Genomic DNA, 17,811 nt, shown 5'->3' on the forward strand with positions numbered 1-17,811 from the left:
CTTCTGTTAGCTGCCCAGAAGGCTCAATTATGTCTGTTTGGAAATGACCACTTAGTCATTTCTCTGAAGGAAAGTGTATCAAAGTTCAACATCATCATTCATTGAGCTCAAGATGCAGACTGAGCTTGACCTCACGGGTTACTTGTACAGTGAGCCAAGAAATGTCTTTGAAGACTGGGTTTACATTAAAATGTCACCATGGGAGACTCCCCTGGTGGCCCAAAGGCTAAGACTCCATGCTCCCACATCCCACATGCTACAACTAAAGATCCCATGTGCTGCAGTTAAGACCCGGCATAGCCTAGTAATAAATAAAACATTTTTTTAATTAAAAAAAAATCACCATGGGAACTGACATACCTCCTTCCCCTATGTAAAACTCTTACTTTTCCCCAACAACTTATGAAGAGGATTGTCAAACATAGTCAAATTGAAAGAATTATACAATAATCACCCACATAACTCACCTTCCACCTAGATTCTACTGTTGACAGCTTAACATACTTGCCTTATCACATACCTATCCACCTATTAGAAGCTTTGTTGTTGTGGTGTTGTGTAGTCGCTAAGTCGTGTCTGACTCTGGGAGCCCACCAGGCTCCTCCGTCCATGGGGTTTCCCAGGCAAGAATACTGGACTGGGCTGCCATTTCCTTCTCAAAGGGATATTCCCAACCCAGGGATCAAACCTATGTCTCCTGCATTGGCAGGCGGATTCTTTACCACTGAGCCATCAGGGAAGCATGACCTAGGACCTTACTTTTAACCTGAAGTATTTGTGACATTTGGCTTCCCTGGAACCGTATTTCCATCTTAGCTCAGGGAATCAGTGAATGTAGGTGGCAGTGATTTTCTGTAACTTTGAATAAACACTCACTTTGTGCAGAGCACTGGGAGATGCAGAGGAAATGAGGAGGTCAAGGACTCTGACTGACCAGAAAGGGCTTTGATTTTTTTGTTTGTTTGTTTTTAAGAGAGAGAAGATTGGCAGTCTGGGATAGTAAATGCCAAGAAGTAAAATGATTTCAGTAACACTTGTTGAGTTCCTGCTGGGTGCTGAGCACTCTGGTACAACTCTGTGCCTGTGTTACCGCTTTCAGGTCTCACAGCAACTACATAAGTAGGTCAGTCCTCCTCTCTGCCTTTTCCAGAGTAGGAGATTGAGGCACAGAGAGGTTAGTCAGTGGACTCTTGGTCATGCTAGAAAGTAGTGGGGCCAGGACCCAAATTCCCACAGTCTGGGTCCAGTGTGACTCTGGGACTGTTGAGTGACAGTGTAAATGCTTCAGGGGAAGAGTAGACCCTCAGGCTTGACCAGGGAAGAGCAGAAGGCATCTGGAGGTGCCACAGCTATCCCAGGAGTCCCAGCTCAGGCACCCGGATGAAGTTGCCAGTTTTCAAATGGCTTCAGAAAGCTGGCGTCCTGACTTCCCATATGTTTGACCTGGATGTTGGTGCCCCAGGTGGAAGGATCACACTTCTCCATTCTTCCTGTCGCCACTGCCTGTCCTGGGTGTTTTCCAAAGTTTGGCACCTGCTCCACTTCCCGACTTCTATCCTTTATCCTTCAGTCACTTCCTTGCCACCCACACTCTCTTCTCCACGTCTGTAAGACACACTTTGTTCCAAATGAGCCTAATTTCTCGTGTTTTCAGAGGCGCTCCGTCATCCACGTTGCCATTCCAGCTGTCACGCTTTCCGTGCCCCCAGCGTGTCTCGAGCAGAACAGCCTGGCTCCAGCTGTGAGGCTGTGAGGCTCCGTCTTCTGGTCGCTCCGGTTTCCAAGTCAGACAAGCTGTCTTCCTTCTGAGGCACTGCTCAGCCTTGGGTGTGGGGGCTGCTCCATCAGGCACTCACTGTGACTCCCCCAGCAGCCCCCATCCAGCTGTTCTGTCTTGCTGCCGTAGGTCTGGCCACGTGGCCTTGCCAAGGCTCCAGGAGTCACACCCCAGGGAGCAGCAGCCCCGTCAGCCCCACGGTTGAGGGGCAGGGGGAGGCAGTCAGTGGTGATTCTGAAAGTTCAGCTTCTCTGCACACCAGTGCCACACTGGATCTTGGAGACAGACCCTGATGCTGGGAAAGACTGAAGGCAAAAGGAGAAGAGGGTGGCAGAGGATAAGATGGTTAGAGAGGTTCATGTCTAAGTCAATGGACATAAATTTGCGCAAACTCTGGGAAAGAGTGGAGGACAGGATCCTGGCATGCTGCAGTCCAGGGATCGCACAGAGTCAGACACAACTTAGCAACTGAACAACGACAACAGAGTTTTGGGTGAAGTGAAAAAGGATAGCTTTACTGCTTTGCCAGGCAAAGATAACCACAGCAGGCTAAATGCCCTCAAATACATGTGTCCCGACATGGGGAATGTAGTGACAAGTTTTACAGTAATTGTCCAAAGAGGGTGTGGTAAGCTCATGGACATTCTTCTGATGGGTTGGTGGTGAGTTCAGCCCCACCACCATCAGCCTTCAGCATTATCAACCTTTGGGTCCAATGGCCTGGGGTCTACATGCTTGTGGGCAGCATACTATGGTTAATCATTAACTTCTCCCACCTGCAGGGGGTTTCAGCGTCTGCAAGGTAGCTTAAAGGTCCTGTGGTGTGTGATGGGGAACCAGGACCTTGCCCCAAGGCTGCTCTGGACTCTCTCCCTGGTCTTGTAGGCCCTCCTTCCCTAATTACCAACTGCTTGAATCTGCCCCTTGGAACTCAGGGAAGGTCATGGAGGCTGAATGAAGGCCATCCTCTGTAGTCAAAGACATGGAGGACACAGAAAGGCCTTGTGCCCAGGAGCCCCACGGGGCCCTGCGCGCATCAGTGGCAGAGCACAGGCGTGAGCCTGCACACCCTCCACAAAGCAGAAGGGAAGAGGAGAGGAGGAGGAACAGCAGTGGAGAATGGCAGGAGGAGAGGGTCAGAGGGAGGTGGTCACCTACGGCTGGTGAAGACAGGCCCCTCCCATCCCTGCCACCCGCTCAGTGGCTCCTACAGGACCACACAGGACTCTGGCTGGGGTGCCAGGCCCGCGCGAACGCCCTTACCAAACCCGGAGGACGCGTGAGGGGGTCCCTGTGCACCAGAGGGTGGGGCCTCTGGGAAGGCCTCTCAAGGATTCATTAGATCTGCAGCCTGTCATTTGTTCTTTAGACAAGAAAGATCCAAACTATGACCGAATATAATTCTCAATAATATTATCAATAATGTTATAATAACATATAATAATAATAATATAATACTGTTAACAATAATAATAATAATGAATTATTATTCATTAAATTGGGGACAGTAGGTACTTGGATGGTACATTTTTTTTTCTCTTGACCCTTTTGTATATTTGGAGGAAAAAAAAATCCTTATCGTGAGAGGGAGAAAAGGCAAAGAAGAGAAAGGAACCTGGACTGAAGCTGAGCTCTGCCCCCACTTTGCTGGGGTTGGGGAGGGTGCTTAGCCCCCTGCAGCGAGAGATCATCACCCAGGGCTCCCTGCCTGGCCAGGCGGTCCCCGGGGCCGGGTCCTGGAGCGGCCGTGCCCGCTGACCTTGCCCTCCTGCCTCTGTCTCCCCTCAGCCCCCGCAGCCATGCCCAGCTCAGTGCTATGGGCAGTCGACCTGTTTGGGAGGGTGTTCACGCTGTCCACGGCCGGGCAGCACTGGGAGCCGTGCAGGGACGCCCAGCTGGAGTTCAAGCGGGTCAGCGCAGCCAGGGACTGCTGCTGGGGCATCGCCTGTGACCACCAGGTGTATGTGCTTGTGGGTGCCAGCGACGTCCCCATCCGCTGCCAGGAGGAGGCCTATGAGAATCAGGTGGGTCCGAGGGGTGGCGGGGTGGCCGGGAGACAGCCCCGCACCCGACGCCTGGCCAGTTCCCGCCTGTTTCCTTCACTTTGCTGAGATCAGGCTGCAGCAGCCACGCCGCAGCAGCCAGGCCACGGCCAGGCCTTACCCAGGCCGCGGCCGGGTCTGCACAGGGATGGGTTCTGGGAGGTCAGCACGGCTGTGCCCCCCGCTGCCCGGGGCGGCAGGTCCCTGCCCTTTGGGGTGCGGTTCTGGTGGCCCTCTGCTCACTTCCTGTCCTGGAGAGGAGGTGAGGGCCCCGCTGACCCCAGAGAGGCCCTTGCCACACAGGCCTCAGGCCTGTCTCTGCCTCTGGCCCCCAGCGCTGGAACCCCGTGGGCGGCTTCTGCGAGGCGCTCCTGCCGAGCGACCGCTGGCCATGCAGCGATGTGAGTGGGCTCCAGCACCGGCCACTGGATGGGGTGGTGCTGCCCTCGCCGCATTGGGAGTGGGAGTCGGATTGGTACGTGGATGAGAATTTTGGAGGGGAACCCACCGAGAAAGGGGTAGGTGAACTCGGGTCTTGCCAGCGGGGCTCCCCCATCCCCCCAAGTGCTGTCCCCATTGCCCAGTGGTGTCAGACCTCAGCCTGGGCCCTGCACGCTCCCTGCTTGCTGGACGGGGCCCACGGGTTGACGCTTCAGGCCACGCGCTGCCTCCCCGCCCCTCTTCCGTCCTGCTCCCCCTTCCCTGCTCTTTCCTGTCCTTCCCTGGGAAACTTCCAGAGGCCCCCCCACCCCCACCTTGATGTTTCAGGGGTGGACGTATGCCATCGACTTCCCTGCCACCTACACAAGGGACAAGAAGTGGAATTCTTGCGTGCGGCGCCGGCGGTGGATCCGGTACAGGAGATACAAGTCTCAGGACACCTGGGCCAAGGTCTGGGGACCCGTGGGACCAGGGGGCAGGTAGACCGCAGGCCCGCGGTGGGGAAGGTCGCATGGACCCGTGTGCCCAGCCTGGGGCCTGGCCTCTGACTCCCTCTGGTGCTGAATGCTGTGACCCTATGTCCCTTCCTTTGGGAAGTGGCCGCTCCGGGAACCAGGCCAGACTGTGGCCCAGGACAGCACAGCAGGGCGTTGCCCTGGTCTCTGGACTGCCCTGTCCCGGACTGAGACTTGATCTGGGTACATCTTCCTCCCCACCCTCCACCCCACCCCGTGCGGGAGCCACTCAGGCCCTTATATTTTTCCAGTGACCCAGAAAAACCAACCAAGGGACGTGAGGCCTGGACTGGGGTGCTCGGGGGCCTTGAATGAGAGGAAGGCCTCAGACCCTCAGCCGACCTCCCTGCAGGGCCCTTGCCACAAGGTGGGGCCGCCGGCCTGCCTGCCTGGCCCCGGGGTGGGAGCAGTCAGGCAGCAGGGTGATAGCCAGGGTCACGGGAGCCCCCACCCCATGGCCGTGTTCTGGGGTCAGCTCCTTCTCCGTGGCGGATGGAGTCAGAGTGAAGCGGGGGCCGCCATGAGCCCTCGGGGCCAGCAACCCAGCCTGGGGCCAGTGGGGGGAGGACACGGCAGAGGGGGTCCTCCGCCCGATGCTGCCCACCCTGTGGGGTCAGCGGGGCCGGGCTAGAGGACAGAAGGCAGCGTGCTGAGGGCTGGCGGGGCAGCTGGGGTGGGGGCTCGCAGGAGCGGACCAGCACCGCCCCCAGTCCAGGCACCCACGGGCACTGACGGCTCCTGCCTCCCACATCCTTGTTTCAGATCCCTTCGGAGGACGACCCCCAGCAACTGCCCGACCCCTTCAGCGACCTCTCTGTGGGCGGGTGGGAGGTCACAGACGAGCCCGTGGGCCGCCTGTCCGTGTGGGCTGTGACCCTGCAGGGCAAGGTAAGGAGGCGGCGGACAAAGGCCGCCCCCAGAGCGGGCGCGGGAGAGGCTGCCCCTGCCAGCCTCCCAGGGTGGACAAAGCCGGGCTCTCCCCGGGCCCTCCTCCTCACGTCCCGTCCCAGCAGCGGGGGCTGCCTGAGCAGGTGGCATGTCGCTGGGGTCCCCACAGCACCCCCTCCTGCGACCCTGCTGTCCTGGGCACCCCCTGGGTCCTCATCCTCCCAGAAGCCTCTGAGCTCCCGCGCATGCCTGGTCTTGGCCTGTCCCCCCCGGGCACCTGGAGCCTTGGTCGGTGCCCACCCTGGGCTGGTCGCATCAGGCTTGGCTCCTCAGAGAGAGACTCGGCTCCCTTCCCACTGACCTGTGGAGCCTCCCACACAGCAGAGTCTCCGGTACATTAAGGGTGGGTGGGAAGGATGGGTAGATAAGTGGATGGATGGGTAGGGGTGTGGATAGGTGGGGGTGTGTGTGTAAGTGGATGGATAGTTAGGTGGATGAATGCATGGATGGGTGGATGAGCAGATGGGTTGCTAGATAGGTATATGGATGAATGGATGGTGGATTACTAGGTGAATGGATGGGTAGATAGATGGGTGGATGGGGGGGATGTTCAGACAGGAGAGGAGAGCCTTCTCTGGGGAGCTTGTGATCTAAGAAATGTGACTGAAAGAAATGACACCCACCCGACAGCAGCAGTGACAGCGATGCCGACGGTCCTGGGTGCGGGCAGTCTCACGCTGTGGCTCCTCGGCACTCTGAACACAGACCGATCACAGACCTCTGGACGGCTCAGGGCAGTCCCAGCGGGTGTCTGTCAGGCTCGCCTCCAGGCTGAGGCCACCCGTGGTGGTGCTCTCTGAGCCACACTGCGGGGTGCTGGGGAGCTGGGCTGGACGGAGCACCACTGAGGGGCCACCTGGATGCAGAGAGGGAAGAATGGGTTTGCGAGCCGTGCCGGGTACGAGCCAGCACTCCTGTGGCACTCCTGCGGTCCATTAAAGGTGGAACCTGGGCTTTGGGAGAAGCTGGGCAGACAGTCGGGTCAAAACCAGCAGGCAGCAGGAGCGGGGCTGCCTGGGACTGGTTCTGCAGCGTGCGGGGCCGTGGATCCAGCCGCTGGTTTAGTCACTGGATAAGCTGTCTGAAGAAGCACCCAGCAAATAGGGCACATTACCCAGAACGCATGTGGGCAATGGTGAGAGAGTTAGAACCTATCCACTCCAGGGTCCCTTTTTTCCGTTGGAAAATACTGTTTATACTAAATCACTGGAAAGGTTTTATTCATTATCGTAAGTGAGATGTTACATATTTCAAAAATGTTACTCTGCAGAGATAGCATAGAATTTAAAGTTTATAAATAAAATTAATGAGTAATAAATCTCACTATAAAGAATTTTTTTTAAAAAAGGTGAGGTGACAGGGTTGGAAGGCCTTGGACCTCAGCCCTCCTGGACCACAGAGATATGCTGTCCCCTCCAGATGAAACGAGCCACATAATTTAGACAATAGAACCAGGTGGTTCCATCTTAAATATCTGATTATGCTCCCTGTCATCCGATTAAGGACAGAAACAGCATTTTGCTGTTGTTACTCAGTTGCTAAGTCCTGTCTGACTCTTTGGACCCTGTGAACTGCAGCACACCAGGCTTCCCTGTCCAGAGTTTGTTCAAATCCGTGTCCACTGAGTCAGTGATGGCATCCAACCATCTCATCCTCTGTTGACCCCTTCTCTTTTGGCCATCAATCTTTCCTGCATCAGGGTCTTTCCCAATGAGTCAGCTCTTTTCATCAGGTGGCTAAAGTATTGGAGCTTCAGCATCAGTCCTTGCAAAGAACATTTTGAAGTGAAGTGTTAGTTGCTAGTTGTAGCTGACTCTTTTGTGACCCCATGGACTGTAGCCCACCAGGCGTTGCCAGTTCCTTCTCCAGAGGATCTTCCTGACCCAGGGATTGAACCCAGGTCTCCTGCATTGCAGGCATATTCTTATACCATCTGAGCCACCAGGGAAGCCCAAAGAACTTTTTGTTGTTGTTCAATCTCTCAGTTGTGTCTGACTCTTTGCGACCCCATGGACTACTGCACACCAGGCTTCCCTGTCCTTCACCATCTCCTGGAGCTTGCTCAAGCTCATGTCCTCTGAGTCAGTGATGCCATCCAACCATCTTGTCCTCTCTCGTCCCCTTCTCCTGCCCTCAATCTTTCCCAGCATCAGGGTCTTTTCCAATGAGTCAGCTCTTCGCATTAGGTGGCCAAGTATTGGAGCTTCAGCATCAGTCTTTCTAATGAATATTCAGGATTGGTTTCCTTTAGGATTGACTGGTTTGATCTCCTTGTAGCTTTAGACATTCCTAAAAAGGAGGCTTAAGGGTTTTCTTTTCTAGCCATCCAGCCCCCTGATTCTCTTAGAGACAGGTGTGGTGAGAGCATTTGGCCACTAGGGGGCGCAGGACACCCAGGCCAGGGCTGGAGTTACCGCAAGTCAAGCAGGTGACAAAGGAGGTCTGTCCCCTGGGACCGCCAAAATCCACGTGTCGGTGTCGCATATTCTAGCATAGGCAGGAGACATCTAATCTGGCTCAAGGCTCTGGATGGCAGCGGGGGCAAGGTGAGGGAGATCTGGGTGGTCCCCTAGAGACCCCTGGTCCTCTGGAGACCCCCACACCTGGGCTGTGCGTAGGCTGGTGCAGATACAGCCAAGCTGTGGAAGCCAACCCCGGCATGGAGCCCTGGCCTGACCCTGCTGGTATCCGTTGCCTCCCAGGTGTGGTACAGAGAGAATGTCAGCCACCACAACCCCGAAGGCTCGTCGTGGTCCCTGGTAGACACGCCCGGGGAGGCGGTTCAGATCAGCTGTGGGCCCCACGACCTGCTGTGGGTGACACTCTGGGAGGGCCAGGCCTTGGTTCGGGAAGGAATCAACAGGAACAACCCCAAAGGTGGGCGGCTCTGCGTGCTGGGCTGGGAGAGGCGGGCAGGGGGCGCCTGGCTTCAACCCCCCACCCCGAGCTCCCAGTGATGGGGGCTGCCTGCACTTCCTCCTGGGGCCGGGTAGGAAGTTCCTGGTCCACAGTGGAGCCTCCCACATCTGAAAACGGGATCCTGCATGTCTCCACGGGAGTCTGCGTGGTCTGGGCCGTCACTAAGGACCGGAAGGTAAGACAGGGTCCCTGAGGCAGGGTCCGAGGGCTCGGTTTAATGTTGAGGGTTGTGTGGGTTTTTGTCCTTGTGAGTGTGGTCTTAACTCTTCAGGGCTTCCCTAGTGGCCTGGTGGTAAAGAATTCTCCTGCCATTCAGGAGACATGGGTTCGATCCCTGATCCGGGAAGATCCCACATGATGCAGAACAGCTAAGCTCGTGGGCCACAACTATTGAGCCCTCGAGCTCCAGAGCCCGTGCCCCACACAAGAGAAGGCACCGCATGAGAAGGCCATGAACCGCAACTAGAGACAGCCCCTGCTCACCACGACTAGAGAAAAGCCCACACGGAAACAGACCCAGCACTGCCAACAGTTAAAAAATCAACTAATAAAAAATAAACAAATACAGTTAAACTCTTTAGAACACATTTGGCATCAGCTGAGCCTTGTGCATTTTTCTGCTGTTGTCACTGACGCTCTCTGAGCTCTTCGGTGACCCCACCCGTGCCTTGCCTGCACCCCTGTACCAAGCACAGAATGACTATCTCTCAACAAGCCACAGCATCCCAAATATCAGAAGCAAACTCTCAGCTAACTGACCGATTCCCCGTCCTGTCCAGACGTGCTCATTTTTACTTCATCGGAGGCAAATCCAGTGAAATAAGCTTACTTTGAGTTGCTTTCACAATCTCTTCTTGTTGCTTCCACGATCTCTAATCCCACATCCAGGGCGTCCTTTCTTCCTTTTTTAAAAGAATTCTTTGTTTTTCTGTGTTGGGTCTCAGCTGTTGTTCGGGCCTTTTTCCAGTTGCAGGGAGCGCGGGTCGCCCTCCAGCCGCGGCGCGGGGGCCTCTCACTGCCCCTTGCAGAGCCTGGGCCCTGGAGCCCACGGGCCTCAGCAGGGGTGGCTCCTGGGCTCGAGAGACAGGCTCGGTGGTTGTGGCACGCGGGCCTAGCTGCTCCGCAGCAGGTGGGATCCTCCTGGATCCGGGGTCACATCTGTGTCCCGTGCACTGGCAGGGGGATTCCTCACCGCTGAGCCGCCGGCGACGCCTGAGGGCATCCTTTCTGAATGGCTTGCTGTGCTCATCTGTGGCCTGGACCAGAGGACCAAATTACTCATTTGGTCTTCCTGAGACTTAAAAAAAAAACCTTGCATTTCAGTGGCCCTCCAAGGAGGTGTGTTTATTTTTTATTTTCCCAGGTTTGGTTCCGAAGAGGCGTCAACTCTCACAACCCCTGTGGCACCAGCTGGATCGAGATGTTTGGAGAAATGATGATGGTGAACGTGGGCCTCAATGACCAGGTGTGTGTGGTTCTGAGCCGAGGTCAGCGGGGGCGGCCTCGGAGCGGGTGCCCCCTTGCTCCCCACCGTCCCTTTCCACCGGGCCTGCCCGTGAGGCTGCTAGGGGAGGGGTCTAGGGCGGGCACACACTGCAGGCCCACGAGGGCAGCCGGGAGGCCGCTTCCGGCTGAGCCCCAGAGCAGTGGCCACAAGCACAGATCTGGGCGGGGGCGTTCACCCTGGAGACTGGGAGGCATGCTGAGAAATATTTGCGCACAGGTAAAGGGCAAAACATTTTCCAACTCTAGCAGCAGCGTCTCGTTAAGCGTCATGAGCATGGCTCCTACAGGGTAGCCGCCTCCTCACAGACAGAGAGGTTTGGCTACTCATAAGGCTCAAGGGTGAAGGCGACACCTTTCCCATTGCTCTAGAATCACTTCCGGGGTACGGGGGTGGCGGCCCTTCCTGTGCCCGCTCACCCTCCTCACTTGCCCTGGTGGGCTGGGCGCCCATGGGCGGGGGCGAGGTGGGTGCTCGCTGGTGCCCACAGGCGTGACCACAGAGGCCGTGAGCCATGACCAAGTAAGAGAGACGCCCCGACCCCCACAGCAAGGCCTCCTGGGGCCACGGCTCTGCCTTCAGGCACCCCCAAAGCCAGGGCCCCTCTTCTGGGTCCCTCAGGTGCCCACACACCCACCTTCCTCAGCGCCCAAAGACAGAGGGCAGGAGGCTTGCCCGGCCATCTTCCCCCTAAAAATGAGATTGGAATCAAGGTTATTTCGCCTCTTCAGAAAGACCAGGAGCATCCTCTGGGTTCACTTGGGGAGCAGCTTCCTTCCCACAAAATGTCACACGGAGGATGGGGACACGGGTGGGCGTCCGTCCCCACACAGCACCCACCGGCATTGGCACCTCTGTGGACCCTGGTGCCCCAAAGCCCTGAGTCGGCCTGAGGTCGTGGAGCCAGGCTGGGCTCCCTGCTCCTCCTGGACTTGGAGACGCACCCGCCCCGGCCCCTCTGGGCTCCGCTTCCCGCATCCGAGTCCTGTACTCAGCAATGGCCCCCAGCCCCTTCCCAGGCACACCCCAGCCGACGCCCGGGGTGCTCGCCCCACGCGGTCCCGCCGCCCCCCAGAAGGATGGGAGCTCCACGCCGCCCGCCCAGCAGTACCTCTCCGCGCAGGTCTGGGGCATCGGCTGCGTGGACCGGGCCCTGTACTTCCGTCAGGGCGTCACCCAGAGCGAGCTCAGCGGGAAGACGTGGAAGGCCATTGTCGCCGGCCGGGAGGGCGACCGCTCGCTCTCGGGCAGCTCCATCAGCCTCCTCAGGTGATGGGCGGTGGGCTTGGCGGGGCTGGCTGGGCGGGCGGACGGGGTCAGAGGAGGCTGGCCCGCCTCGTCCCCGGCGGGAGAGAACCGGGCCGACCCACGAGCTCCACGGCCGTGGGGCCTCCTCTCCTGGGCCGGGATCCTGCTGGGCCCAAGGGCAAGAGCCGAGCGCGGGAGGTGGGAAGGCGCAGCTCTGGGAGGCCAGGGCGTCCGTCCACATGGGGCTTGGGGCCAGCCTGAGCGGGGCTGGCCTTTGGTCTCGAAGCCTCAGGATCTGGGAGAGGAAAGGCTTCCTTTCCAGGGCTGCTCAGACCCTGTGTCCGAGGAGAGTGGGAAGGAAGGTGCAGGGTCTCAAGCTGGAGGCGAGGCCCCGGACTGAGACCAGAACTCCTGGAGGCCTAACTCTCTGGGATCCTCACGCCCAGCCCTCAGAGCTTCCTTTTTGAGGTTCTGCTTTTCTCGCAAGGTCCCTGGTCTCGCTGGGGTCAGAGAGGGGGACGCGGCCCAGCCCTGCCCGCTGGCCAGGGGAACGCTGGCAGGTGACCCTGCGCCTCAGCCGGGGCCGCCTCTGTTCTGTGGCAGGGGGCTGCCCGCACTCACCCTCCCGGCCACGGCCCACGATCCTGTCTGCAGCTCGGGCCCCCCTCAGACGCTGGTCTTCACCCTCCGCTCCCTCAGCCTGGCGCTCAGCACTCAGCTGCACCATCAGCCTAGAGGGGTCGGGAGGCCAGCCAGGCAGGGTTTGCTCACATTTACCTGCTGGTTTCAGCTTCAGCCAATAGTTCTCGAAGGAGGCAGCACGTTGGAATCAGCTGAGAACTTCCAACACCACTGATGCCAGATCTTGGTGACCTTGGGTTTGGCAACGGCTTCTTAGATATGACACCCAAAGCACGAGAAACTAAAGGGAACGTAGAGAAGTCAGAGTTCATCAACATTTAAGAAAATTTTGTGCCTCTAAGGACACTTCAAGAAAATGAAAAAATCAAAAGGATGGGAGAAAATATTGGAAATCATATATATGACAAGACCTACTGTCTAAAATATACAAAGGGCTCCTGCAACTCAACAACAGATAAAAACAACTGAAAAGGGCCAAGGAGGGACTTCCCTGGTGCTCCTGCAGTAAAGGATCTGCCCTGCAATGCACGGGACATGGGTTCAATCCTTGGTTGAGGAACTGGGATCCCACAAGTAGAGAGTCCAAAAGTGCCACAAGTAAAGAGTCAATGAGACACAAGCAAAGATCCCAAAACGAAGATCTCGTGTGCCGCAACTAATACCCAACGCAGCCAGATACATACATATTTTTTTTAAAAACAGAGTTTGCATGCCACAATGAAGATCAACAGTCCCATGTGCCACAACTAAGACCCAAGGCAACCAAATAAATAAATAATTTTTTTTTTAAAGTAGGGAGGAAAAAGACTTGAATAGATACTTCTGCATAGTACGGTACATGAGTGGCCCAGAAGCAGAGGAAAAGATGCTCCACGTCATGAGGCATGAGGGAAATGCAAACAAAACCACATTAAAAAGACAAACACGTTGGATACCACTTCACACCCACCAGAACAGCTGGAAAACAGAGACAGAAACAGTGTTGACAGGATGTGGAGAAACCAGAAACCTCCTGCCCTGCACTGCTGGGGGTGTAAATGACGCAGCCACTTTGGAAAACAGTGTGGCAGCTCCTCAAGAAGGTAAAGACAGTTACCATAGGACCCAGCGATTTCAGTCCTAGACACATGCCCAGAAGAACCGAAAACAGATGTTTAAACAAAAATTTGTTCACGAATATTTATAGCAACACTGATGGGCTTCCCAGGTGTTGCTAATGGTAAAGAATTCGCCTGCCAATGCAGGAGATGCAGAGACGCAGGTTTGATCCCCAGGTCAGGAAAAATCCCCTGGAGAAGGAAATGACAACCCACTCCAGTATTCTCATCTGGAGAATCCCATGGACAGAGGAGCCTGGTGGGCTAGAGCCCATGGGGGTTGCAAAACGTTGGACACAACTGAGCAACTAATACATCCCTTATGCTCACAATAGACAAAACATGGAAGCAACTCAAATGTCTGCCAATGGAAGAATGGATAAATAAAACAGTGTATACATACAATGAATATTATCTAACAATAAAAAGGGATGAAGAGCTGACACCCGCTACAGCAGGGACGACCCTTGCCATCATTACACTAAGTTGAAAGCAGACAGTCACAAAAGGTCATAGCCTGACCATGCCGTTTGTATGAAGTGTCCGGAATAGTCGAGTCCGTGGAGACCGAGCGAACTAGCAGTTGCCAGGAGGCTAGGGGGAAGAGAGGAGAGTGGAGAGTGACTCCTTAATGGGTACAGTTTCCATTCGGGGTGATGAGAAGGTTCTGGAAGTTGGTTGTGGTTGCACAGCACTGCAAATGTACTTAATGCCACTGCATTTCACAATTTTAAATGGTACATTTTACATCCCATGTTTTTACAATAAAAAAGCCATAATGCTGCCAGATCGCCACCCAAGATACATTGATTTGGTTGGTCTGGGTGTGACGCAGAGACCTTTCCAAGTTCCCAGGGTTCCCGCTCCCTGGGAGGCAGGTACTGGTGTCTATGGCAGAGAGGCTGTGATTTGCCCAGGGAGTCACACATTCTGTGTCCAAGGGAGTCACAGGTCTGCCCCCTTCCTTCCAGCGCTGGCTGCTTCTTTGGCAACGAAGTGAGGAGCAGTGCAGAGTCCTGTGGTCCTGGCGACACCGATGCCTCCTGGGAGGTCCCCGGCCCTGCCTCCAGCCCGGCCAGGCTGCGTGGGAAGGAGTCCAAGAAAGGGCCCAGCCACGCAACTGCCAACTTTCCGGAGGCCACCGACCTGTCCTCGCTGACGCTCCTCCCGCTGGGCCTGGAGGAGCCCGAGAGCGCCGACTGCCACGCGCTGTGGGCCTGGGTGTCGGGCGGAGGCTGCGCCGTGGAGGCCCACACCACGCTCAAGTGGTTCACCACCCAGTCAGGTAAGTGTGGCTGCCCAGTGCCGCAGAGGGGGCCCCGGGGATCTGGAGCAAGCCTGGCGCCCCCACCGTGCTCAGCCCGTCTTTCTGGAGCCTTCCGCGACAAGTCAGGTGGTCGGAAGGAAGGGCATCGGCCTGGCGCCCTTCCCCTCCCGTCCCAGCAGGGGTGGCCATCCCGGGCTGACCCGGGGGACGCCTGCTTCCCTACCAGGGTGAGCGATGGCAGGGAGGGCTCACAGGACATTTCACAGAGATGCTAGCCTTCCGGAAAGAAAGGGCTGATGCTGGCCTGCAGCCCGGCCCTGAGGCTGCGACTGGCCGGCAGGCCTGTCCCCCTCGGCGCAGACGCTCTCGCTGTCCATCACTCCCGCCCAGACCGCTGCCTGGCGGAAGCAGATCTTCCAGCAGCTCACGGAAAGGACCAAGCGGGAGCTGGAGAGCTTCCAGCACTACGAGCAGGCGGTGGAGCAGGTGCGCGGCGCCCGGGGCACCTCCTGCAGCAGGCATTCGCTGAGCGCCTGCTGTACGCCCGCCCCGGGGAGAGTCGTGTGCGGGCCCCACTGTGCTCCGGGCACAGAGGACCTGGCCCCATCTTGGCTGATGTGGGTCCCCGCCTTGCAGCTGACTCCTCTGTGACGCGGTTGGGCACAGAACTGCCCGGGCCTCAGTTTCCCCACCCTGTTCAGGGGGTAGCGGTGCTGATCCCGAGACTCACAGAACTCCCTGGCTTGGGGCCTGGCCCCTGGCGGGTGTCTGATGGTGTCACTTTTGTCTTTAGGGTGAAGTGGGGGTGGGGGGCGGGAGGGCTGAGTGGAGCGACCCCCGAGGCAACGAAGGGACCAGGGTGGCCCTGGGGCGCCGGGTCCGGGCTGGAGTGTGGGGGCCCACGGGCCCGCCTCTGACTCCATCCCACTGTGCTCCGGCTCTGCCCCAGTCTGTGTGGGTGAAGACTGGGGCCCTGCAGTGGTGGTGTGACTGGAAACCCCACAAGTGGGTGGACGTCCACGTGGCCCTGGAGCAGCTCACCGGCAACGATGGGGCCCAGGACAGCATCCTCTTCGTCTACTACGTGGTTCACGAGGAGAAGAAGGTGGGCGGGGCATCATGGAGGGGCGGGGAGGTGGGTGGGTTGTCTAGGGGAGGAGGGAGGTGGGGGGGCGGTGCTGTGTTTAAGGGAGGGGCGTCCAGGGAAGGGATCGGGTGGCCGCATCCCAGGCAGTGGGGGCAGGTGTGTGCCGGCCCTCGAGTTCCAGATGAGGAAGCAGGTTCTGGAGGCAGAGTCAACCTCCCACCAGGGCTGGAGTTTGAACCAAATCAATCCGGTTCTAAACATCAACAAGGTCACTCAGGTTTCTGCTCAGGAGTGAGCCCCCCACAGTGACTGCCTCCCACCCGCACTGAGCCCCACCGTCCTCGGCCCCCAAGGCCTTCTGACTCGGCTCCCCCCACGGTGCCGGGCCTCCACCCAGGGTCCCACTGACCCCCGCCTTCTGCATGCAGTACATCCACGTGTTCCTCAACGAGGTGACGGCGCTGGTCCCCGTGTTCAACGAGGCCAAGCACTCCTTCGCCCTTTACACCCCCGAGAGGACGCGGCAGAGGTGGCCCGTGCGCCTGGCCGCCGCCACCGAGCAGGACATGAGCGACTGGGTGAGTGGGTGGGGGTCCCTTGGGTGGGGGCGGGGGCCGCCGTCTTGGAGCCAGCCCAGCCTTGCTGACCCGCCTCCCCCCTCGCCAGCTCACCCTGCTCAACCTGTCCTGCTGTGAGAGCCGGAGACTGCACGGCCGCCCCTCCCCGCAGGCCATCTGGTCCGTCACCTGCAAGGGAGACATCTTCGTGAGCGAGCCTGGCCTGGACCTCGAGGCCCCCGAGCGCCGGCTGCCCTGCGACCAGATGTGAGTCAGCTGCGCCCGACTGGGCTGAGGGCTGGGGGCTGGGGGCTGGTCCGGCCCCAGATCTGGGTTCCCGCTGGCCCGGCCTGTGCGAGGACCCCAAGGGGGCCCCAGGAACCTGGCGGGGCTGGGGGTGAGGCAGGCGTGGCCCACAGGTGGCATTTAAAACCACAAGGTGGAGTGAGGCCCCCCGGGGGGGCAGCGTGAGCAGAGTCCTGAGGACGCAGGGCTCCGACTGTCCTGCTGCTGCTCCCCAGTCACCCAGAGCCCGTGAGGACCGGGGGCACGTGGGTGAGGCCGGGGCCCCACACAGGAGGGAGAGGGGACGTCCGCTCGCCCTCTGCTTCTCCGCTCCTGGTGGCCCTGTGTGCCCGGGGCCCAGACGAGCCGCCTCTGGTGACAGCGCAGGGCCTCCGCCCTCAGGAGGGCAACCCCGGTGGCCGCACACCCCGCATCCGGGACACCATGCCAGCCCACGTGGTGGCTCACCCTGCTCTACCATGACCCGCCCCGACCCGGGGAGCAGGAACTCGGGGTGCTGACCTCAACTCCCCACAACCGTCCCCGTTATCCACACAGCTTCGCGGACAGGGACTCCTGAAGGCCCTGCCCACCGCAGGCCTGACCGGCTCCTGCGCCCGCTCTGGGCCCCCTTAGCTGGTTAATTCCCCCAGGGAAGCCAGGCCGGTTCCCTCGTCCTCAGTCGAGTCTGTCACTGGAGACCAAAGCTGAGTCAAACAGGAGCCCTGGAAGGCTGCGGAGGGAGGGGACGAGGCCGGAGAGACCTGCTGGACGCGCCCTCCTCCCTCCCCACACTGCAGGTTCTGGCGGCAGATAGGCGGCCACCTGCGGGTGGTGGAAGCCAACAGCCGGGGCGTGGTGTGGGGCATCGGCTACGACCACACGGCCTGGGTCTACACAGGCGGCTACGGCGGAGGCTGCTTCCAAGGTGAAGGAGGGCCCTGCTCCCCCAGGCCCACCCTGCTCTAATCCCCGGCTGGCTTCCCTGCCCCCGTGCTGGCGCTCGGCTGACGGGTGACCTTCACCTCTGCCAACCTCAAAGTCCCAGGGCCAAAGCACATGGCATGAGCCCACAAAGGCCTGGCCTCTGACGAGCCTTCCTGGGCACCCATGGCTGAGCCGGAGACCGTGCAGGTTTCAGAAGGACAGCTGCCGGAACCACAGTCTCTTGATTCCCAGGCCTAATTCCAGTCCCTCTTTAGTGGGGGTAGTGCCTTAGTGGGTGAGAGATTGCTGAACCCCCATGGGCTCCCTGCGTCCCAGAGGCAGGGCCCCTGTGTCTCCTACAGATAAACGAAGGCAGAAGCAAACCCTGAAACGGGACATTTCACGCCCTGGCCCACACACCCCATGGTGAGGGCAGCTAACCCTGTGAAAGTGTGGTCCAGAGACCGCTGGAACATATGTCTGCACAGGCTTAATGGCATCCGTTTGTGAGGCAGGAATTCCCTTGGTCCCCACCTTACAAATGAGAACATGGGG

General features: G+C 58.4%; 1 protein-coding gene across 3 annotated transcripts in view; it reads left to right on the top strand.

The window, feature by feature from the left end:
- The window catches only part of TECPR1 (tectonin beta-propeller repeat containing 1), a 28,740-nt gene that overhangs the window by 1,365 nt on the left and 9,564 nt on the right, over window positions 1–17,811 (top strand). For 2 of the 3 annotated variants that reach the window (XM_043915312.1, XM_043915314.1), the window contains exons 2-15: window positions 3,566–3,801; window positions 4,155–4,337; window positions 4,588–4,710; window positions 5,538–5,663; window positions 8,426–8,600; window positions 8,717–8,817; window positions 10,006–10,107; window positions 11,270–11,415; window positions 14,105–14,418; window positions 14,741–14,886; window positions 15,350–15,505; window positions 15,916–16,065; window positions 16,154–16,311; window positions 17,130–17,257. In XM_043915312.1, the coding sequence (XP_043771247.1) occupies window positions 3,577–3,801; window positions 4,155–4,337; window positions 4,588–4,710; window positions 5,538–5,663; window positions 8,426–8,600; window positions 8,717–8,817; window positions 10,006–10,107; window positions 11,270–11,415; window positions 14,105–14,418; window positions 14,741–14,886; window positions 15,350–15,505; window positions 15,916–16,065; window positions 16,154–16,311; window positions 17,130–17,257 (2,233 nt within the window). In that variant the 5' untranslated portion in view covers window positions 3,566–3,576. Of the gene's footprint in view, window positions 1–3,565; window positions 3,802–4,154; window positions 4,338–4,587; window positions 4,711–5,537; window positions 5,664–8,425; window positions 8,601–8,716; window positions 8,818–10,005; window positions 10,108–11,269; window positions 11,416–14,104; window positions 14,419–14,740; window positions 14,887–15,349; window positions 15,506–15,915; window positions 16,066–16,153; window positions 16,312–17,129; window positions 17,258–17,811 lie in introns of those variants that run through there. The other variant, XM_043915313.1, reaches the window with a different exon arrangement.

Source organism: Cervus elaphus, chromosome 10 (assembly GCF_910594005.1).
Source record: "Cervus elaphus chromosome 10, mCerEla1.1, whole genome shotgun sequence".
Classification (NCBI taxonomy): domain Eukaryota; kingdom Metazoa; phylum Chordata; class Mammalia; order Artiodactyla; family Cervidae; genus Cervus; species Cervus elaphus.